At 44.3% G+C, this 24,252-nt stretch overlaps 1 protein-coding gene across 1 annotated transcript in view; it reads left to right on the top strand.

Moving 5' to 3' along the window:
- The first annotated feature begins 4,688 nt into the window (after positions 1-4,688).
- The window catches only part of GPC1 (glypican 1), a 193,560-nt gene continuing 173,996 nt past the window's right edge, over positions 4,689-24,252 (top strand). Inside the window, exon 1 of the mRNA XM_053389945.1 lies at positions 4,689-5,209. Within this exon, the coding sequence (XP_053245920.1) occupies positions 5,044-5,209 (166 nt within the window). The 5' untranslated portion in view covers positions 4,689-5,043. The remainder of the gene's footprint in view (positions 5,210-24,252) is intronic.

The following is a 24,252-nucleotide window of genomic DNA, read 5'->3' as shown; positions in this document are numbered from 1 at the left end:
AACAGGAAGCTGATATTTCCAATTTCCTTCTCACCGTCGCATCAAAAGTGGAGAGGGGCAGAGTAATGTGCACTCACAGGGCATGAGCAGGTTCACTTAGGTAATGCTAAACAGTGGTTTGTTTGGTATGACATTTGAACTGGACAACTGAGGGTTGTTGTCATCCGCATGCTGTGTTTGATAGCAGCGAGAGGGCGTTTTATGGAACAGGGAGTGGAAATGTGACACAAACACTAGTTTATTTTACATTCTTCCATATGAACCAAGGGTAAGGAGCTTCTGGCCCTCCAGATGTTGCTGAAGTGTGGCTATCATCCCTGACCATTAGCTGACAGGAGCTGGACTCCAACATCTGGAGGACCGCAGAGGCCTCACCCAATAGAAACCATGCTTCTTTTGTTTATTCCAAGCAGCTAATTATGATTTAAGGGAGGATCAGCAGAGCTTTTAGAAAATATGTCCACCTCCTGATAATCAAGGTAGCTTCCATCATACACTACACAAACCCAGTTAGGAATGACCCTATGATTTCAGCAGTACCAATGCCCATGACTGCAGGATTGCAGCCTCATACTCAATCCTAAATGCCTTTGCTTGGAAGGACTTGCTTCTGAGTAACCAAGTACAGAAGGCTCTGTTCAGTCATTCAAACAATGCAATCACCCCGAAGTCCTCCCTGCCCCCCACCTAGACCTGGTATTAATGTTGTAGTTTCCCTTTGTGTATGTCTTTGCATACTAACTTTTTCTGCCCAGGCCTGCAGAGTTCCCCTTGCTTTTTAGACACCACAGATTGTTCTTTCTGTGATGCCTCTCTTACCTTGTGCCAAGTGCTATGGCCTCTGTTTATCACCCCATCACATTGTAATGCCTGAATCAGCTGTTCAGGAGACAGCGTTTTCCCTTAGTGACTGACTGAGCAGTGCTCTTTGTGGCCGGATGGATTTTCTGTCTCTCGCTCTGTGTCACTGGCTTTCTCTTTGTTGCTCTCTCTCTTTATACACCTCCTTGTTTCATGTGCTCTTTTGCCCCCTCCCTTTTTCTCCTCTAGGTCTCTTAAGGGACAATTACCGTTTCACTTAAGTGACTGTAGGTTGCTTAAATCTAGCATCTACGAGCCACTTCATTTATATTTTTTTCACCTTGATTATCCAGTCCTGTCCTTTTATTCAAAACACTGTGTCGTCCCCCTCAGAAAAGGCTCTCTTAAAAATGAGCATCCTTCTCAGTGTGAAGGAGCAATATAATGCCTTGAAACACTTGTACCTCGGGTTACATACACTTCAGGTTACAGACTCCGCTAACCCAGAAATAGTACCTCGGGTTAAGAACTTTGCTTCAGGATGAGAACAGAAACTGTGTGGCGGATGTGCGGTGGGGGCGGGAGGCCCCATTAGCTAAAGTGGTACCTCAGGTTAAGAACAGTTTCAGGTTAAGAACAGACCTCCAGAACGAATTAAGTTCTTAACTTGAGGTACCACTGTAAACCCAAAAATAAACAAGGACAGCCACATGATTTTGTGTCCTGTATGTGTGTTTGTCAACAGAATGGACGTATTTATAATTTGATTTATATAAATATTCATGTACCACCTACTGCACTAAGTCTCAAGGTGGGGTACATAGATATATAAGGAAAATTCAAACAAAAGAATTGCAATACAGTTAAATAAAGTGCTGATAACCCAACAGGGCACATTGACCAAGCTCAAGCTTTCCCACTGGATTTTTAATTCCTCTAAGTATATTTTAAAGAAGCACTGAAACGTCTTCAGTTTTGCTGCTTGTCAGAGTACAGAGGGGAGTTGGTTCTGTAAAAAGGGAGCCAGTGCAGAGAAGTTGCTCCCTTTTGTGATTATTCACAGCGGAATGGGTCAATAACAGTCCCAAGACACCCAAGCTGCAATGATGACAGCCCAAAATGAAACAAAAGGCAATTGTTGGCCTTTTGTACCAGAAACAGTAAGGTGCCCACTTCCTTTCCTTCAGGAATGATGGAGAACCTGCTAGACATGCCACTTTTCTGTAAAATCCATGATTTGGCAAAGAGAGAAATGACTCTTTGGGGACCACTGCTTCTTTGGTCTCCCGTTTTGTAATTTACCTATATTTACCCCTTTCCTCTTGTCTTTTTGTAGGGCTGTGACTAGGTCTCCTCAACCTGGAGCAGCCAACAGCTTCTCTTCCCCTGAGTGTTATCTGTTTTTGAGATGCTGCTCAGATTCTAAGGCTTGCTTTTAGAGCTTGAGCCCCTTTGGCCTCAGAGCAGAGATGTTTTGAGCGGCCATTGACATTTTGAATCTGTGGGGATTAGTTGCACTAATTAGCTGTGCTTCTAGGCCTCAGTGAACTCATTGCCTCTAGCTGAGCAATTCAGGGCATATTTGCTTAGAAGTGATATTCAGTGGGACTGACTCCCGGGTGAGTGTGTGTACGATTGCAGCCGTTTGTGCACAGGTGGAACGGCACAGATATAATTCTATTCTCCTTCTACCATAACTAACAATCAGTCCCCACTGGTAAACTAGGAGTCCACTGCAGTTCCCCTGATATAAAGGTAAAGGTACCCCTGATCATTAGGTCCAGTTGCAGACGATTCGGGGATGTGGCGCTCATCTCGCTCTATAGGCCGAGGGAGCCGACATTGGTCCGCAGACAACTTCTGGGTCATGTGGCCAGAATGACTAAGCCGCTTCCGGCGAACCAGAGCAGTGCACGGAAACGCCGTTTACCTTCCTGCCAGAGCAGTACCTATTTATCTACTAGCGCTTGACGTGCTTTCGAACTGCTAGGTGGGCAGGAGCTGGGACCAAGCAATGGGAGCTCACCCCGTCGCAGGGATTCGAACCGCCAACCTTCTGATCGCCAAGCCCTAGGCTCTGTGGTTTAAACCACAGTGCCACCCTCATCCATTTCCCCTGATATAGTAAATGTCTTTTGTCTCTCCTTTTTTCGCAGAAACCTCACAGAAGTCTAATTTGTGGCCAACTGCACTGGTTCGCTGCAGCCTGCTCCCATGGCACTGTGGCAAATTGTGCACCCTGCAGGGCACAGGCTGCTCTTGTTCTGTATCTGGTGGTCTAACTTTTTAAACAATTGATACTGCAGCAAAGCACTGATATTGACACATTTGCTTACTTGGGGAACGCAGAACCTATTAGGAGACAACTCTAGATATGTCTGCCCTTGCTCACCCGCCCCTGCCTTCCTATTGTTTTGGATCTACAGAGCCCTCTGACTCAGAACGAATATCCCTGTCTGGAAACCAGGACTATAAAAGTGCTGTGTCAATTCGAATACTGTATGTTTTTTTAGAGCAGCTCCTGATCGGAATCAACGCGTCGTAAGCCAGTCAATCACGATGCGGTGACGATGGAACAATAGCTGCTGCCCTCGCGCCTTTGGAGGCAGTTTATACAGCGAGAGCTTTTTGGAGTTACGTTGCACGCTCCCCAGACAGCGGGGGAGATCCAAGATCGATCTCCTCCTGCGTACGTAGCGGGGAGACTATTAGGGCCGGTAACAGGCTGCATTTCAACCTGTACTGTTAAAAGCGCCCCCAGAAAACTCCGGCACTAATGCGGTTTCGTAAGACCACTTACTGGAGTTGGGAGGGGGGGGAAACCGCGCTTCACCTACCAGCCACGCAACGCATGGGCCCGAAACCCACCGCTTTACTCTTTCGCAGAAGCGCGCCGGCCACGTGAGCGAGTGGCTGCCGGCAAGCCTGACAATGGCTCTCTCGCCCTGTACCGCTCGATTCCCCCCTCCGCCTCCTTCCCTCCCCCTCGCGATAGAGCCTTAATTCGCTTTGGCAAGACCCAACGCTTTCCAATGGGAAAGAGAAGCGGGGGGAAAAGAGCGTTCCAGAAGCGCTTCTTTCTTTCTTCCTCCCGTCCCGCAGTTGAAAGTTGCAGCGTTGCTTCGGATCTCGCTGCTGCTGCGCATAAACGCGCCGGTTGCTTCTTTTTTTTGGGGGGGGCGCCCGCGACTCAAACAATGAGCAGCCGCGATTTCTGAAAGGAGACATCCCACGGCTGAGTATGTTGCTAAAGAGGGGGCGGAGCATAGGTTAGGGAGCGCTTGAGGGGGGGGGGGGACGCTACACCCTACTCTGATTGGCCGTCGGGAGGCGTGATGCCACGTCCGGCGGGGAAGCCCTGCCTTGCTGTGTGGAGCCTCCTCTTTCGGGGTCTGGCTTTCTTTGCAGGTGGTGCCGCTGCTACTGCTGTTGCTGCTGCCGCCGCCGCCTCCTCCTCCTTGCAACCACCGCTCGCCGGCCGAATCGGACGCGCACCGAGGCGCGTGCCTCGCGCAGTTTTTCGCCGCTGCCCGGGAACAATCGGCAGCTCCTCCTCCTCTTCTTTCCAGCCTCAAACTTTGCCGGTCGAGGCTTGCAGGCGTTTGCATTTCTCCTTGGCACCCCAGCAACTCCCTCTCCACCTCGGGTCAAGAGATGCAGCCTGTCGTTTAATAACCATGCAATAGTTTTGAGGATTTTTTTAATATATTCCGCACACACACACAAAAGGAGGGAAACCGGATCGGGTCTTCTATGCAAACCTGCCCCTTATACACGCATCCTCCTTCTCTCCGTCTGTGCCGTGAGAGCAGCAGCCGGCGCGCGGATTTAATTTCCTGGGATCTCCTTTTCGAGCGCTGCCTTTCAGCCGCCGCTTTCCTGAAGTGAAAACTCGGTCGCTTCTTCCCCCCTCGCGCCCCACCTTGGAAGCGACTTGACCCCGCGGCTTTTCTGGGCCACCTTGCGCCGCCGCCTGCACCGCTTGGGATTGCATTGTTCCTTGCCCGCCCCTGGGGGTTTCCCCCTTGTGCTTGTTGGAAGCGGAGCTGGGAAGGCAGGCAGAGGGAGGAGATGGCCAAGGGAAGGTGGGATTGAGCGACCGCGTCTCCCTCACCTCTCCGCAACCCGCCGGATCCCTTGTCTTGAGAAGAGAGAGGCAGCAGCAGCAGCAGCACAGCGAGGCCGCTTTGGGATCGCCCGCTGCAGGTTCTTCTCCCTTCCTTTTCGGGCTACGAGGGCAGGATGCGTTTCTTCCCGTGGGGATTTTGGCTGCTGTGGGTCGCCGCCGCGTCTTCCTCGTCGGCTCGGAGCGACGGCGGCAACAAGCCGAGGAGCTGCGCCGAGCTCCGGCAACTCTATGGGGCCAAAGGATTCAGCCCGAGTGGGGTCCCCCAAGCGGAGATCTCGGGTGAGTAGATGCGTCATTTGACTAGTTCTCTGCCATCTCCGCCGTTATCGGCTTTTCTGCCCCAGGGCTCCTTCTTCAGCCCCTTTTGCCCCATCTCCGAGCAATGTGGGTAGCCAGGATCCTCAGCGGGATGCATGACTCGGGCAGGCTTGGTAACTAATCCGATGGAGGACGGAGAGGCGCGGGAGTTAACTGAGCCCTGCAATCCATATCTGAGCCGTGAGACGCGTGAGCCTATCCCTAAAGAAGACAACTGTCGAGCATGTGCAGAGTGCCACTCCTTTCCGATTGCATTTGTAGACGAACTCAGTGTTGGGGCTCCGGGGGCGAAGGTGGGACATGAAGAAGGCTTTGAGCTCCAGGATTTTCCATTCTAAAACATGTGCACCGGGTGCAGGAAAGAGGTGCTGTGTGCAGCAGATCCTGTATTGAGCTCCACACTGCTTTGTGTTCTGAAAGGTAGCGGGGGTGGAGTGGGGAGATCTTACTGATGCAATTTCTGTAATTCATCCATCTAACAAACCATTTTGATGTAACTAGTTTAGGGGAAAGACCCGAGGCTCTTTGCCTTTCTTCTCAACCCCCACCTCCCTCTATTCAGCACCTTTCCATTTTTCCATTTCCTTTTGTCAGCTGCAACTTAACCACCGCAGTATTTCCTGGAACTTTGTGTTGAGTTTGTGTTGAGAGGGTTCTTGCAAAACCAGCATCTGCTGAAGGTTCTGCTTTTGAAGGGAGGGTTGAGAATCTGTCTCTGTGAGACATTTTCTTCAAACCAGGTAGCCGCCACCAAAACACATCATTCCCGGTGCCACTGCTGCCTCAAAATGAGTTTCATTTGTGGTCTTGTCTCCTGCTTCCAACCTCTTCTGCTAAGGGCGATGTGATATTGGGGTGTGTGTGTGTGTCATTTGCTGTGCTTGTAAATAAACAAATAAATCTGCCCTTAGCATAAGGCTGTAATGCAGTCTAGAGGATTTGAGCCAGAAGTGTGGTGTGGATAATGAAAAACTCTTGTGATTGGTTTCAAAGTTAGAGAATGCCACAAGGTAATAAGAGAAGAGATGGTGTGCTCCATCTTATTGAGAAGGAAGAGGCTTAAAGACCAGCTGGCAATTTTTAAAAAAGACACACGAATGCCCAGCTGTTCAAGGAAGTTAGCGGAAGATGCAGATTGCGGTAACTCCTGAAAGTTCGTTCCAGAATTCAGTTTGATTATTTCCGTACTTCCTCTGTATGTATTGGAGGCTTTCCTTTTTAAAAAACGAATACATTTAAAGGTATTTTCTTATTACCTGTATCGAAACATGCAAAAAATGCAAAAATACAAAAGATCTGGGGGAAATAGTTCATTTTAGCTGACTTGTGTGAACTTTCTCATTGCAACACAACAGTAAGGTAATCTTAGGGTAGGCATCAAAGCCAAACCACAGCGTTATTCCATTAAAATTATGCTCTACAGTCAATTTCTGACAGTGGGTTGTATCTGCTACCAGGGATGCTCAGAGTAGACCCTTATAAATTGAAGCACAACAGTAGCTTTGGCCCATTAATTTCAGTGGGTCTACTCTGAGTAGAATTTGGTTAGCTGGAACCTGTTGTTTGCTCAGATGTAAATCCCACTGGTTTAAATTGAACTTGCTTCCAGATAAGTTTGGTTAGGGTTGCTGTTCAGTAGTATGCCAGGCAGACCTAATAGTTTTACATTAATGTTGAGGAAGCAGTTACATTAGGTGGTATTTTAAGTTTTGCTCAGAGTAGACCTGTAGAAATGAGTGGAACTTAGTAATGCCCATTAATTTCAATGTATCTGAGTACGAATGATGGTGGATACATACAGCTCATAGTTTCTTTCATTGAAATATGGTGAGCTTTGAAAGAATGCCCCCTACAGAATGGTTTCAGTTGTCTTGTTAGTTTGCCGTTATTCACAGTTCCTCCTGGCTCCTTTGCTTCTTCAGGCATGAAATATTTTTTACTTTGATAGTCAAGCATGATGTTCATAAGATTTGGACAAATACTGCTTTTTAACTTTCTGCAGGGTGAGATTAGTTGCTCCCTAAGGCTGTAATCCTGTGCATATAGTGTTTGGGAGTAAGTTCTCTGGAAGTAATTGAGACTTGCTTCCAATTAAACATGCATAGGATTGGCCTGTGTGTCTTGTATTTGCAGCTGCTCACATAGAGTAAGCAGATAGTTGAAGCGGGATTTTCCTTTTCTTGGCCATTTGAACCAGGGGTGGGGAACCAATGGTCCTCCAGATGTTGCTGGACTTCCTTCAGCCAGCAGGAATGATAGAACTGGAATCCAGCAACATCTGGCCACTGCTTCCTTATCCCCGATTTAAACAGAGGGCTTAGTTCAGACTGCAACAAAACCAGAAGGGAGTTTTATTCCTATAAATTACACCAAATGCAGACTGGAACTTTTTCTAGGTGTAGCTCAGCAGCATTAGGAGAAAACTGAAGAACTCAAGTCTATATGGGTGCAGTGGAATAACAGCACCATAGCATTTGGTGCAAGTTTACCTATTCAGGATCCCATTACTTGAACGTATTTAATGCAACTGTTTAGGTACCTTGTTACTATGTTTCGTGTCCAATCGCTTGGCAGCCAAGTGGTTGGATTTAAATTCTCTTAGAATTTCTCTTAGAAATCTGTATACATGCCCTAAACACACGTGCACTCCAACTGCTTTAAAGCATATTGGTTTGTAATTTAATAGACTGCCTTTACACAAACTAGGAGCATAATCCAAGCCCTTTGATCATGTGTCTACATGTCCTTTGCACTGCTGAATGTGATTTGTGAGCCCCTTCCTCCTCAGTCTGATTAAACAAAACTATTACTCCCCTGCTCTCCAAAAGGGAAATTATCCTTTGCCTGTTTATGAATCTCAGCGAACCCATTTCACACACCCATTGACATCAGGAATAGCATGTGGACCAATCCCACTCCAAATCTCTTGAGGACCCCCTATCACCAACATCTCCTCCATCTCCAACATCAGCTTATCTAATAGGGAGAGTGAAGGAACTGGGTTATTAGAATCCCAGCCAGAGAAGAAATTGGGCCATAATGCATGTCCTCAAATTGAAAGAAGCATTTTGGTCTACCAGAGTTCATACACAGTCCAGACTGGCAAATGACAAACTTCAGCAGAGTATACGTATATTACAGTGTGAGTGAGATTTCTGTCTTTTCCATCTCTGTACAGATGAAAGGATATGAATCAGGCATCTTAAATTCTGTTTGGCTTTGGTAGCCATCCAGAATTTGTGTTTGACACCAACTGTGCCCCTCACCTGCGAGAGAGAGAGGGATAGGATATTGATTGTGGCACCATGCTGAATTTTGAAAGCCTTCCCAACTGGGCAGTCAAGACCCAGTATGATTATGGGAAAGGTTCCTTATCTAGCAAATGGGAAGCTGGGGAGAATTCTAGGTGGGGAACCCATCCCTGTTGCATTGAGGCTTGACATTACGTTGTTGGCACTTCCCAACAACAGTTTGAGAACTGAACCCATTATAGCTTTTGGATAGTTAAGAGAGCATAAATAGAAGTAAGATTATCCATAAGTTTTCAGCTAATGATGTTGGTAAGACTGTATGCCTGTGATGACTTGTGGCTGCCTGGGTCCAGTAGCATACCTACAATAACACACAACACAATACATTGTTTTCTGTGTCATTCATAATGCTTAACCTCAGCAGTCCTCAGACATTTTTCTCCCCCTGGCTCTTTTTTACACAGAAAACAGCCTCTTAACTTGTGTGTGAGAGAAAAGGTGTGTGTGAAGTTATAATTTTAGTTTTTGACATGCTTGTATTATATTCAGATTTTCTTTTAAATAAATATAATTTAAAAATACTTACAGAAATTCTAAAAATCAGAATGTGATTCATATATGTGGTACCTCGGGTTAAGTACTTCATTCGTTCCGGAGGTCTGTTCTTAACATGAAACTGTTCTTAACCTGAACCACCACTTTAGCTAATGGGGCCTTTTGCTGCCGCTGTGCCGCTAGAGCACAATTTATGTTCTCATCCTGAAGCAAAGTTCTTAACCCGAGGTACTATTTCTGGGTTAGCGGAGTCTGTAACCTGAAGTGTATGTAACCTGGAGTGTATGTAACCCGAGGTACCACTGTAGTCTTGTTTACTTAAAAAAAAACAGGGGAAAAAAACAGCTTCTAAAGTTTGTACCTACCTTGCTTGCCACAGAAGGTTTATGCCTTCAGGATATGATCATGCAGTAACTGATTCTACATGCACCACAAATATTTTTTGCTCAGGTATGGGCTTCATGTGTCTAGTCTTAAATCCATTGTCTTATTTCAAGAATCTAGCATCAAGAACAGTTAGAAGTAATGGGTTGGGCTAATTATAAGAACCATTGTTGTGATGTCTGACGAATATGTATGTAAATGACAAGGTGTTAAACTATACCTTTTGATAGCTTGTAGACAGGAGCAGTAATGTTACATACATACCATTATGAAAGCTGGTACAGGAAGTACATGGTTGAAAATGAGAGAACGAGAGTGTGCTGTCTTATGAGCCATCTGCTTCTAGCACTGCCAGCTGTGTACTTAAAAAGGAATTCTTCATGTTCCTAGTTGGTGGTTGCCATATGCACTTCAAATTGGTAAAAATTTAGAAAGTCACATCTGTGTTGTGCTAATATCCGTCTAGTGACTGCTATATAAGAGTCAGTGTGTTTTGATAGAGCATGTGATTTGGACACTGGGAGCTGACATGCAGAAGATTTTATTGGGGGGGGGGGTGTTGGCGTTTCCAAATGCAAGAGTTGCACTCAAAGCGAAGAGCTGTAAACTACTATACTGCCAGTCCTGTTTCCAAACATATCGCTTTACCCACTGCATGGCACTGCCTCCTATTGCTTTACTCTTTTTCGTATCCAGATCCCCTCTGTACTCACCTTCTGCTTTCCTTCAAAACCTATTGGCAGTTTCTTCCCATCCCAATCAAGTCTCTGCAAATGCTTTATTCTGATCACTGAATCCTAGACGTGGTGTTCCTCCTTCCTTTCGTCTCTGAGCTAGGCTCATGAGACTCCTCATTAGGTACCCTTTGGAGATTGCTGTTGCTAGCTCCCTTTTTCCAGGCTCCCCCCGGCCCCACTATGCGGTTTGAAGAAGGAATTGGCATGGGGAGATGGCTCTCTAGAGTGCCTGCAAATATGCAAATGTATTGCTTATCAAGAGCTATTTCTGTATCTGTTCACTTTTCTGAGCTGTTCTTAGAGGCGTCTGAGAGTTCCATATGCTTCATAAACTACCCCAGTCCCTGTTTCATATGCTTTGTTAACTAGAAAGCTGCACACTGCTTTGCTTTTCTGCAGTGATGGCCCAGTAGGCATTGATGTAGTTGGGCTCATGAAAAACTTCTAAGGAAACCTAAGGCTGCTAAGAAAACGTAGCAGTCCTTGAACAAGCGGACAGATCATTTTATGGATTGCTTATTGGCAAGCTGAAGGTGCGGCCAGCCAGATGGAGAGCTTTCACAATGGAGAGAATTGAGCACTGATATCCCATAAGGATTTACATTGCAGGTGCTGGTAATTAATGATTTGCAGTCAGCAGTGTACAATGAGGTAATCACACTTGCTAATGATACCAAATTGCCCACCAGATGTTTTGCCTGCCAGCAGCCTGCACTTTGCACTAGTTGCAGCTTCTGAATAGTCTTCAAGGGCAGCCCCACGCAGAGCACAGTACAGTAGTCCACCCAGCACAACAGTGGAGGGGATTCTTCAAATACCATCTCTGAGATATCCTCCATCAGCTCAGTCAGGGAGGCTGCTGAGCAGTGGGGTAGGTGGTATACCAGCAGCATCCCTGCTCAGGTTTCTCACCTAATATAAGATACCGACCCTCACAGTTGATTATAGAGTGGATTGGCTTCCAGGAGACTGGAATGGAGTCTCTATGGATGTTAGCAGCTCCCTTCATTGGTCTGGACTGGTGCTTCACTTAGTACCTAAGCGGACAGAGCTAAAACTCCTTGAGTCTCAGTGGTGCACACCATCATATTTAAATATGTAACACATTTATTCTACTATTTACAATTGCCACATTTTGAAAAGAGATGATAGAGCTGGAAAAAGTGATTAGGGGTTTGTAACTCTTTCCATGTAAACTTAAAAAACTTTCTTTAAAATCTTTTCTGGTTTTTTTTAAAAAACTTGTTCTCAGAAGTAATGTCCTTTGATTTCTATGGGATATATTCCCTTTGTAAGGCAGCAATCCCATGCATGCCATATTGGGTCATTTTAATTTAGAAACGAAAAAAGAATCTATGATTAATGCAGAACATAATGCCAACTTTGTGGAGAGAGTGTATAGAAATTCTTTCAAAATTGCTAGAACTCAGGATCATCCCATAGAATTGACTGGATGTAGGATCATGACGCGGGTGGCGCTGTGGGTAAAACCTCAGCGCCTAGGACTTGCCGATCGCATGGTCGGCGGTTCGAATCCCCGCGGCGGGGTGCGCTCCCGTCGTTTGGTCCCAGCGCCTGCCAACCTAGCAGTTCGAAAGCACCCCTAAGTGCAAGTAGATAAATAGGGACTGCTTACCAGCGGGAAGGTAAACGGCGTTCCGTGTGCTGCGCTGGCTCGCCAGATGCAGCTTGTCACGCTGGCCACGTGACCCGGAAGTGTCTGTGGACAGCGCTGGCTCCCGGCCTATAGAGTGAGATGAGCGCACAACCCTAGAGTCTGGCAAGACTGGCCCGTACAAGCAGGGGTACCTTTACCTTTAGGATCAAGGCAAGCAAAAGAATATGTAAGCAACATATAGTATACATTGCCATGGAATAGTGTGCTGACGGTTGTATCCTTTATAATGATTTTTATTGCATTTTAGAGTTAACAATAATAACACAATTCTTTCGTCTCTTGTGTGCACCAAAATAAAATAACAAGTAATGACATTTTTAAAAATGGTTTTCATTTCATTTTAGAAGACAATTGCTTTTTTAAAAAAGTTTTAAAGGGGACAAATTCATGGTTTTATGGCTTTTGCCTCTGAACAAAGATTCCATGTATATAGTCATGGGCTACAGATAGGGCTGTCAGATCACAAGCTGGGGATTCTGCATATTTTGTTCTTGAGAGAGAGCTGTAAAAGTTGTCCCTATGGCCACCTTCTTTCACAGGTCCCTTTGCTTGCTTTTCTCTATCTCCTACTTTTGCTACTCTAGGCGGAGGAAGAGGTTGTGCAGAGGAATTGATGGACAGTGAGGAAGGGTTGGTCTGGCAGCTGCACCCTAATGCAATAGAGCAGCAATCTGCTATGAGCTTCCTTCTGACAACTACTGGTAGCTGGCTGCCACTGCAGGCAAGATGGTGGAGTAGATGGAGATTTGGTCTGATGTGACGCTGCTTAATTGATTTTAAAGGAAAACCTGTTCAAGATAATATATTTAAGAAGTAAGATTTTTATCTTGCCCTCTTTGCTTATATATACTCTTTTGTATGAAAATGGTTACTTCCTATCTTTGTACTACATCAAACTCCGTGGGTGATTCCTAGCCTCACCTGGAGATGCTAGGAAATTGAACCTGGGTTCTTTTACATGCAAAGCAGAATATCTATCACAGATGTAAAGGAAAGTTTTACAAATATTTCAAACAGTTGCTGAGGTCCACATCAAGCCTATTAGTATACAGTGGTACCTCGGGATGCGAATGGGATCCGTTCCGGAGCCCCGCTCGCGTCCCGAGTGGAACGCAAGATGCGGAGCGTAGCTCGGACGCGCTCAACCCGAAGCACATTCAACTCGAGGTATGACTGTATAGGAGGTTTAAATTACTATTATTAATACCATTAATGGTTATATTTGCACTGGTAATGTTTAGGCAATACAGTCATACCTCGGGATAAATGTACTTCAAGTTAAGTATTTTCAGTTTTACAAAATGCAGACATGCGTATGCAGGGGGGGATTGTTTTTAAAACAAAATGTTTTAAATTGATTTGCTTATAAAGCATATTGTTTGAATTTTGCTAAACTCATGCACAAAACTCCCTTAGCTATGTGCCTCCCATTTGCATTTTCTATGGGCCATTGGGCATCCTCTATCTTCCATGGGCAATTGGCTTCCCTAGGGAGTTTGCAAGTCTAATTGTTCAAAACACTTTTTCTCATGACCCCTTTGAGCAAAAGTGGAAGTTGCCAACCAAATTGCTTAACTTCATCTTTTAAAAAATAATTTGTCCTAGATGAATCCCTCAGAGTTTTGCCATGATAGTGTTGGAGAACAACAGAGTTTGTGAATCCTCCCACTGAAACGAGTGGAAAGGACAAAATCACACAGATTTTAAGTCATGGGTGGGGAACCCTTTTGAGCCCGAGGGCCAGTTCCTTTCTAGGGAATGTTCTGAGGGCCACATGTCAATGATAGACAGGATCAGAGTCAGACGTGCGTGAAGGAACAACGGTAACATTTACAGTAGCCTACTTTCTACTTTCTAAAAGGGATGCAGGTGGCACTGTGGGTTAAACCACAAAGCCTAGGACTTGCCGATCAGAAGGTCGGCGGTTTGAATCCCCGCAGTGGGGTGAGTTCCCATTGCTCGGTCCCTGCTCCTGTCAACCTAGCAGTTCAAAAGCATGTCAAAGTGCAAGTAGATAAATAGGTACCGCTCTGGCGGGAAGGTAAACGGCATTTCCGTGTGCTGCTCTGGTTCACCAGAAGCGGCTTAGTCATGCTGGCCACATGACCCGCAAGTTGTACACCGGCTTCCTCGGCCAATAAAGCGAGATGAGCGCCGCAATCCCAGAGTCGGTCACGACTGGACCTAATGGTCAGGGGTCCCTTTACCTTTACCTTACTTTCTACACATGCACCTCTCTGTCTTCCCTGCAGATAAGTAAGAGGAATTATCAGAGCTCAATGACATACTTCAACTGGGCAGAATCTCTCAGGGCCAGTGATGTGGCCTGGAGACAGGACTGTGGGCTGGGGAGAGGTCTGTGGACCAAATAGTATGGACTGGAGGCCTAAAGTTTGCCGCTAGGCCTGAGGTTCCCCAGCCTGTTCTAGCACATGAATTCCTATCTAGTTCTATTACTCACCTTGGAGATTACTCTTGCCTTATTCAAACACAGCTTCTATTTTAGCACTCATTGCACCTGAATCCCTCCCCATTGCCACCTACAAAGTGCAAGTATTGCTGTGCCCTTTGAGATTCAGAATGCAATCTCAGGCATACCTGTTGTTGTTGTTTAGTCGTTTAGTCGTGTCCGACTCTTCGTGACCCCATGGACCAGAGCACGCCAGGCCCTCCTGTCTTCCACTACCTCCCGCAGTTTGGTCAGACTCATGTTTGTAGCTTCGAGAACACTGTCCAACCATCTCGTCCTCTGTCGTCCCCTTCTCCTTGTGCCCCCCATCTTTCCCAACATCAGGGTCTTTTCCAGGGAGTCTTCTCTTCTCATGAGGTGGCCAAAGTACTGGAGCCTCAGCTTCACAATCTGTCCTTCCAGTGAGCAGTCAGGGCTAATTTCCTTAAGAATGGATGCGTTTGATCTTCTTGCAGTCCATGGGACTCTCAAGAGTCTCCTCCAGCACCATAATTCAAAAGCATCAATTCTTCAGCGATCAGCCTTCTTTATGGTCCACCTCTCACTTCCATACATCACTACTGGGAAAACCATGGCTTTAAGTATACGGACCTTTGTTGGCAAGGGGATGTCTCTGCTTTTTAAGATGCTGTCTAGGTTTGTCATCGCCTTTCCCCCAAGGAGCAGGCGTCTTTTAATTTCGTGACTGCTGTCACCATCTGCAGTGATCATGGAGCCCAAGAAAGTAAAATCTCTCACTGCCTCCATTTCTTCCCCTTCTATTTGCCAGGAGGTGATGGGCCCAGTGGCCATGATCTCCGTTTTTTTGATGTTGAGCTTCAGACCATATTTTGCGCTCTCCTCTTTCACCCTCATTAAAGGTCCTTTAATTCCTCCTCACTTTCTGCCATCAAGGTTGTGTCATCTGCGTATCTGAGGTTGTTGATATTTGTTCCGGCAATCTTAATTCCGGCTTGGGATTCATCCAGCCCAGCCTTTCGCATGATGAATTCTGCATATAAGTTAAATAAGCAGGGAGACAATATACAGCCTTGCCGTACTCCTTTCCCAATTTTGAACCAATGAGTTGTTCCATATCCAGTTCTAACTGTAGCTTCTTGTCCCACATAGAGATTTCTCAGGAGACAGATGAGGTGATCAGGCACTCCCATTTCTTTAAGAACTTGCCATAGTTTGCCGTGGTCGACACAGTCAAAGGCTTTTGCATAGTCAATGAAGCAGAAGTAGATGTATTTCTGGAACTCTCTAGCTTTCTCCATAATCCAGCGCATGTTTGCAATTTGGTCTCTGGTTCCTCTGCCTCTTCTAAATCCAGCTTGCACATCTGGGAGTTCTCTGTCCATATACTGCTTGAGCCTTCCTTGTAGAATTTTAAGCATAACCTTGCTAGCGTGTGAAATGAGTGCAATTGTGTGGTAGTTGGAGCATTCTTTGGCACTGCCCTTCTTTGGGATTGGGATGTAGACTGATCTTCTCCAATTCTCTGGCCACTGCTGAGTTTTCCAAACTTGCTGGCATATTGAGTGTAGCACCTTAACAGCATCATCTTCTAAAATTTTAAGTAGTTCAGCTGGAATACCATCACTTCCGCTGGCCTTGTTATTTGCAGTGCTTTCTAAGGCCCATTTGACTTCACTCTCCAGGATGTCTGGCTCAAGGTCAGCAACCACACTACCTGGGGTGTATGAGCCATCCATATCTTTCTGGTATAATTCCTCTGTGTATTCTTGCCACCTCTTCTTGATGTCTTCTGCTTCTGTTAGGTCCTTACCACTTTTGTCCTTTATTATGGTAATCTTTGTACGAAATGTCCCTTTCATATCTCCCAGGCATACCTAGCTGTGAGTAAACCCTATTGAACACAGTGGGACACAGTAAGCAACCAAAGAATCTGGATGCACACCTCTTCTGTTTTAACGTGTGAGAATATTATGCAGTATTATGATATGAGACAGCAGATAGAACTGTTTGGAAGCATCACGAGATCATTGCCAGAGGGACATTGCTGACCATTATGAAACTACAATATTTCTTTGTTCTACATGGTATTGACACTGAGCTCAGATATTAGATATACTTGTCCCTATCATAGGGGGAAATGTGCTCTCTACTTTATGCAGCTGACAGTACACTTTCCCCTTTGCTCAGGTATTACTCCATTGACTGCTGGCAGCCTTGAGTCGATTTTGTAAGAACGTTAATTGAGTTAGAACTGAAAAGTCCCCTTTAAACCAGCTGTTCACACTTGTGGTTAGATTCCCGTATATTTCAACAAAGAAAACCATATTATCGAGCATTGAGAATTGTTAAAATCTCAGTTCTGCTGCAGTGAAAACTGAGAAGACAACAGTAGGAATTCTCAGATTCTGGAGAGTGTTTGGGAGCATGTAGATGAAATAAATTTAAAAATTAAAAAAAATGTCCAGTAGCACCTTAGGGACCAACTACTGGACAATTATTATTATTATTATTATTATTATTATTATTATTATTATTACTACTACTACTAATGCCGTTATTACTATTATTATTATTTTAATATAAGTATTATTACTATTATTATTTTATTTCAACTGAGTCAGACCAATACGACTACCTACCTGAATCTGGGAGCATGTAGGTTCTTCCAATTTAAAAAGCCTTATTAGGGCTGTCCAAGCAGTACCTGCATTTGGGGGCACCATGGAACATCTGATTGTAATTATTTTCAGAACAAACTTTTGTGAACTATATTAAGTGTGCCTTTATACACTCCTTCAGTCTTCTAAGGATTTGAAACTTAAAGTCTCCCAGGAGAAGTAAGAGTTCAGTTACACATTTTAAATTATCGTTTCAAGGTGTTGTCTCTGCCAGAGGAAAAATTACCAAAAATATGCTTGCTAGAACAAATTCAACCCAGCATGGCTAAACCAAATACCTGATACCATAGGATACTGCAGATGATTCATACATATGCTCCCCCCCCCGAAAACTACTTTCACGGATGATGGATCTGGAAAGTGTGCTTCTAAGCAGGAATTCAGACTGATAGGTGTGGTGTACATGCAGAGTGATCTGTCTCTGGCTGCTGCTGCAGACTGTCCCTGGAATATTGTGCTTTGAAAATTTTTTAATGGTTTTGAATAAATACGCTCTAGAAAGCTCTCACCCATCTCGGGTTTCAGTTAATGCCCTCCACAGTTTTAGATGGGAGATATTGCAATACTTCTTACCATCTGCAGACATGGGGAAATGGAGGATTTGTTCTGTTGCTCTTTAACAGAGAATGTGAGGATCAAATTCCTCCCTGAGCTGTTGAAGCGAAGTGAGCATCGATCTTACTAAATAGGAGAGAAAGAGAGAAATGAAAAGATTATTTGCTTTCAAATAATGAGTTTAGTCAGAAAGTGACGCCCTTTCTTCTTTGGATTAGCTGTGGCCATCCTGTCTCCAATACTACACAGCCACTATGGCCTTTTCCTCCATGGAATTGCGTGTCGAGGACCCCCAAGACACCCCTGAATAAAAACACGTTCACACATCATTTTTGTTTTGGTTTTTGGCATAATTTTGGCCACAATTTTATTGAATTACAGTAAGTGAGTGGTTGCTTAGGCATTGGTTAGCGACTGTCTGCTCCCACTTGGAGGTAGGAACAGAACTGACAACCACATCCATGCAGAAGTCAGTAAGGGTAAGCAATTTTGGGGAGAGGAAAAGCTGGGTGCCAGGCTCACACCTCTCCCCAAATGCTTCCTGGGGCTTTTGCATGGCCCAAGCCCTTTGTCAGGGATAAGGACAAAAGCATGACGAGCCCTTGGATTCCTTTAATGGAATATCCTTGCAGCAGCAGCATTGGAGGGGCAGGCACAGCCAATCCATGCCCCTCCACCAACCAATTCATAAAACCAATGCCTAACCGCAACCTTACAAGTTGTGACAATTTGCTATGCAGTAGGCAAAAACCAAATGGCACCAGCCTATCAGCCAAATGGTAAAATTCCTACCAGGCCCTTGCTCCAAAGCAAACGACCCCATGACAGGCCTAGCAAGGTCAGCGCAAACAAACCCTACATAAAGGGAGGGTGGGCGGGTAATCCGATGTGTGCAGCGAAAAGAAGAAGCTCAATGCTGCACAAAGGGACCTATATAGCACCCCCATCAATCAAATAAAATTGCAACAATCAATTTCCCCCAGCAACATTGGAGGTGCCCAATCAAATCCATGGCCATCCAAACTAACCCGCCCAGCAACAGGGAATGTCATGGTTGCTCCCACCGCAACACATGCTCTCCATGAAGGAGAACCCGCTTTGTCTAACCCTAAAGCAGGCATAGGCAAACTCGGCCCTTGAGATGTTTTGGGACTACAACTCCCATGATCCCTAGCTAACAGGACCAGTGGTCAGGGATAATGGCAGTTGTAGTCCCAAAACATCTGGAGGGCTGAGTTTGCCTATGCCTGCCCTAAAGCTATCCAAATTTATGGCCATTAATATGGCTTGTGCAAATTCCATAGATTATAATGATGTCTTGCGTGAAATGCCTCCTTTTGTTTTTTCCTGAACCTTTCAAAGTTCAGTTTCACTGGATTACCCCAGGTTCTAGTATTATGAGAGAGGAAGGAAACTTCTGTTCAATTTCTTCACACCATTCCTAATTTTGTACTCCTCTGTCATGTTCCTCATACTTCCTTTCTTTCCCCCCCAAAAAACTTAAAAGCTCCAAATGCTTTAATATTTCTTTTCATGTTCTATGATTATTTTAGCTGCCCTTTTCTGAATTTGCGCACCATACTTTGAATGTTCTAATTATACACAAATGTGCTATGAGTTGTGGCTCAAACAAATTTGTCACTGGTTTTCTTGATGCAAAGTCAGAGGAGTTACTACTAATATATCATCGAATTGGCTCTTAAAAGTATCAGCTTGGTGTCCTGCGCTGTAAACGTTTTGAGGCATGTTGCAGTTTCTGCACATCTGTCACAATGTAGTGCAATCAGTTAAATAACAATTCCATAACCTTTATTTCATTCTATTCATAAACATATAGAAACAACTAGATTGCCCAGCTTTTCACAGTGTTAAGGTTTATTTTCTTCCTTTTCCCCGTATGGGACATTCTTCTTATAATACATCTACACTGAAACAAAAATTTTAGAACGCTGTGTCAGTGATGGATGCAATAATGTCTCTAGCATTTCATTCCCATGGAGTCAGATTACTTTGTCAGATTTAGTATTATGAGAAACAGGTGGAAGCTGCAACAAATTGGTGCAGTGTGGCGTGCTCCTGTTCAGGCAGCCAGCCAACCACTCCCCCTCCCAACAGATCCATCAGCACTCCATGCCCACTGGGTGTGCTCAGTTCTCATTGGACTGTTTTCAGTGGGTCTCCTTTGGGTTTGTTAGACTTCTGCAAACCTTGGGCTTCTCTTAAGCCTGCCAATACCTCTCTCATACCTTTATAAGGATCCATACTTGGATAATGGGTTTTGCATATAGGAATATGCCTTGAGCAGGTACTCAAATGCTTATCAGTGCATGATGAGTGACCAAACTGCAAGCTAGGGCAGTGACTGCAGTTTTCAGTAATATGTAGTCAATAAACTTTTAAAATAAAGCAGCTGCTTACATAACAAGATACTTAAAATGCACCAGTTAAATTTTTTAAAAGACAGTGCATTAATCTCATTTGTACTACTTGCCTAAAGGCCATAGAATGCATTTCTTTGTTCCTTCTTGGGGTTTTTTTATATGCTAAGGAGTAAAGGAGAACTTGTAAAAGTTCGGCTATGGCAGTGCATAACAAAACCATGCTTTCAAGTGCAACGCTGCTGACTTTTCAGAAGTAGATTTTACAGTAGTTACAACGGGACAATTTGATCGCAGTTATATACCCTATCAACCGTTTATTAGACTAAAGCACAGATGCTTTATGGCAAGTGATGTTGGCTTGCAAAAATAGCGCTATTTTATAGAACTGTAAACTATGCTATATAATTGAGTCAGTATGCTTTAAAAAACATTATTTTATATTTTCGCCCTCATCCAGCTCCATTTGTGCCAGAATGGAAATCCCACCAACTGAAAGTAATTATCACCTCTTAGTGTATTGGCTAAAATCAAGTGTAATGTAAAAAGTATTTCAGTACTTACTGACTGCTGGGACGACTGGCTTTTGAAAGGGTGGGCGTTGAGAAGTAATTCTATTCCGTTGATTCTGTTCTGTTAAACATTTCAGAGGGGATCATTTTTAGGTAGGTGGCTGCTAGGAAGGCCTTTTCCTTGCAACGGAAACCCTACAACACTCTCATGAGCTTCTCTTTGTCTAGCATATTCATTGAGCGACCATTCAGAGTTTAGCATGAATTAGGGGCATGTTGGTACATGCTAGTGAATTGCTTACACCTCTCTCACTCCTCCCTGCAGCTGGGAGCAACAAGCTGTGAGACGTGGCTTGCCATGACGTACCAGCAGTTCTTCATTGGGCTGAAATCCTATGTCCACCCTATCAGATCCTGTAGTTCTGGCTATGCAGTCTGGGGAGGGGAGTGGGAGAAGAAGTGAGGTTTCAACTGCTGGGCTAATGAAAGCCTCTCATTGTTGGGAACAATTGGGGCATTTGGAAATCAGTTTCTGTCCTTATGCTGCCCAAGGGCAAAATGTCAGGGTTGTCATTGCCCTCCCTGTTGCCCAGACAGCAAAGAATTTAAGCAGACGGCAAAGAATTTTGTTCTGGAGGACTAATTGGAGATTTGCACCCCTACCTTTATTCAAGAATTGCACAGCATGAAGGTGCCCAGTCTGGCCCCATCCTTTGGCCAGCTGTGGGAAGCTTGCATGCCCACCATCACCAGAAAGAACACTACTGTAATCGTTGTTTTCTACCTATCTCCCCATTGCCTTTTTCTTTTTGTATTCTGCCTGTCAGGCTTTAAGCCTGTGGCTTACTTCTGAGTAGAAATGAGCAAGCCAGGGGGGTGACGGAGGAAGAGATGTCTTGCATTTGGTTACTCCTTTGAGATTTTAACTGGGGGTTTTTCTTTGATGGCACCAAGTTACTACAAGCTGCATAAACTGTGCAGAGAAAGTTTGTCAGGTACAGTGCAGGCAGGGTGCTGAGAGAAGAGAAGGAGCAAGATCACATGGATTCTGTATGTAGCCCTGCAGGAAGTTGGAACCACGTGCTGTAAATTGAACAGATTGCTCTGAAAACTTTGGAGCCTAAGGCAGAAAACCTGAAAAGCATCACTCATCCACTGGTGCAAAATAAAAGCATTTATTTTATCATCTCTTGTGGGGGTTTTTTAATAGTTTATCATTGCTGAGTAGTAGGTCTGGCTTTGGAAAATTTCGATTGATTGAGGCTTAAATCTTCTTTCCCTTCAAATGATGACAACTCTAGATAGCTGCCTCACCAAATGTTTGTGAGTTTTCATTTATATGGGTGAGAAATACAGTGAGTGGTCAGAATTGACAGCACAGTAAATGTCCAATACCATCCTCTTTATGGAAATGGCTTGGTTATATGCAGTTACAAGAACAGTTGTATAACCCAACTCTTTTGTTTAAAAAGCATTTGCTTCAGTAAACCACACCTTATACCTTCAGTGAAGATCCCCTCCCCACTCTTTGGATAAGTTTCTAGTGGGATTCCTTGCTTAGACAGCTTTTTTAATATTAAAAAAATTGGTAAGGCCAAAACACCATTAGCAAGTGCAAGCAGTGATTTATGAGCACAGGGAAGTTTATTGCGAGATTAATTAATACTATTCATATCACTCTGCAGTGCTTGATGATTCATGGATGTAGCTTCTTAAATATATAAAACTTATCATCCCTTTTCACTTATCCACATGCCCGGATCATATTTAACTTGAATCTTTTAATAGCTGAATGGCAGAGGCTGCAGTGCTCTCTCGCTCCCTCTGTCAGATTCATGTTCCACTCACTGTCTAGGTAACCCCAGCAAGGAAATCATCCACATTAGATTTCCTTCCAAGAAGATGTCAGCATACCATGTTTAACAGCATCCCAGCAGCATGCTGTAACACTTACGTCGTTTCTGCTTCCATCCAGTAAGATAGGGGATTCTGCTACGTCCAGAAGTTAGAGTAGTGGACTGTCATATTGGTTACTTAGGAGTAAGAAGGACCTTTTTTGGCTTATGAGTAGGAATCGATGGGTGGAATAGCATTAGGCAAGATAACCTGTGTTACTTGCTGGGTGAGGTATCTGATCAGTTATGGTGACAATACAGCTATAGTTTTTGCCAACCAGCACCTCCCAGCCATCGTTGAGAAGCCTCCGGTTAACAATTTTGGCTGCTACTTTGAGAAGTTGTCATTCTCAGCTTGATTCAGTTAAGGGTTAAAGTGAGAAACTTTATTCGCATAATAGGTTTACAGAGCCCCATTCAAGGGAGTGGATCGTGAGTACTTTATTTTATTCACATACTGCATTTAGTGATGTTAGGTTGTAGCTTTGCTGGACATTCCTCATATTCTCAGAGGAACAAGTTAGAAATAAAAATAAATCAACTTTTGTGAGTGATCAGTAGGTGAAGGCTGCTGCTCTTAATCCCAAAGTGGAGAAATGTGCCTACTTCATTTCTGCCCAAAACAAGAGGATGCTTTGCAGTCAAACTGTATAATGTACCGTACATCTGTAAAGTAGATTTTTAATAAGAAGTATATTCTCTCAGCACAGATGTTCTTTGTATTGATTGAGTTATACAGTTGTACCTTGGAAGTCGAACGGAATCCGTTCTGGAAGTCCGTTCAGCTTCCAAAACTGCAAGCCAAACGGAAGCCCCACCAGATGTTCGGCTTCCAAAAGTAGTTCACAAACCGGAAGTCACTTTCAGGTTTGCGGCGTTCAGGAGCCAAAACGTTCAGGAACTAAGCTGTTCAACTTCCAAGGTACGACTGTATATGGGGGAACTTTTCCCCCTCAACCACTTGAGGTGACCATTTGAAAGTACAGAATGCTACTGAAATCCAGAATCCCCTCATCCCTATTGGGTGTTTTAGTGATGTAACTGCGGACTTCTTTCATGCATTTCGGAAGCTGGAGGTGTGTCTGCATTGCCTTTCCCTCCATAGTGGTACTCATGTAAGTTAGCTGCTGGTCTCATCATGTGCTGCTGTAATTAACGATACAGCACAGTCTCAGCAGCCTTCGTGGTCAGGTATGTGAAGGCCATCATTTCATATGCTTGCTTCAGCTTGCCTGCTGTTGTTTGAAAACAATGTTCCATCTGAATTTTGAGTGGTGTTAACATAAATATCCAGAACAAAGGTTTAGGTTTGAATGATGGTGTCTTGTATTAACATGGGAAGCACGCTTACAGGAAAGTAAACAGTTCTGTATTAACCTTCTGGCTTGTACTTTTCCTTCTTTCTCGTTTGCATTTTCCTGTTGAGCCATTTCATCCAAAGTTGTTGAAATTTGAATGATTAAGGCTGCATTCAGTCAACACTTTATTCTGTCTTCTTAGTGTTTCTTTACCTGTTAATTTCGACAATGTGAAGGCTGCTTCTGGAAATCTAGCTGAATCTAGCAGAAGTTTAGAGCTCATTTCTGTGTTAATTGTTTCTATACAAAACCATTTCCAAACTGGGATACCCAGATTATTGTGGCAGTTTTGTGTGGTATGTTTCCTGCAGTTTTCATGGATCATGCCCCCACAGGTCACACAATGAAATTTTGGGTGGCATTTTGTCACACCGCACCATGAATCATGTGGGAACAGACACATGCATGCACAGAAGTGTTCATTGTTGTGCCACACAACACTCACTGGTATGAATTAAATTTAGTGCAGCATGGCAGTGTCAGTCGAAAAGACACAGTTCCATAATGCAGCAGGTACTGCAGAGTAAAAGAAACGTTAAAAATCAGGACAGAAGCACTAGTACTACAGCCATTAAAACTAATTCAATAAACC

Source organism: Podarcis raffonei, chromosome 5 (assembly GCF_027172205.1).
Source record: "Podarcis raffonei isolate rPodRaf1 chromosome 5, rPodRaf1.pri, whole genome shotgun sequence".
NCBI lineage: Eukaryota > Metazoa > Chordata > Lepidosauria > Squamata > Lacertidae > Podarcis > Podarcis raffonei.
Note: the sequence above shows the minus strand (reverse complement) of the source record. Positions and strands in the feature narration are given on the sequence as shown.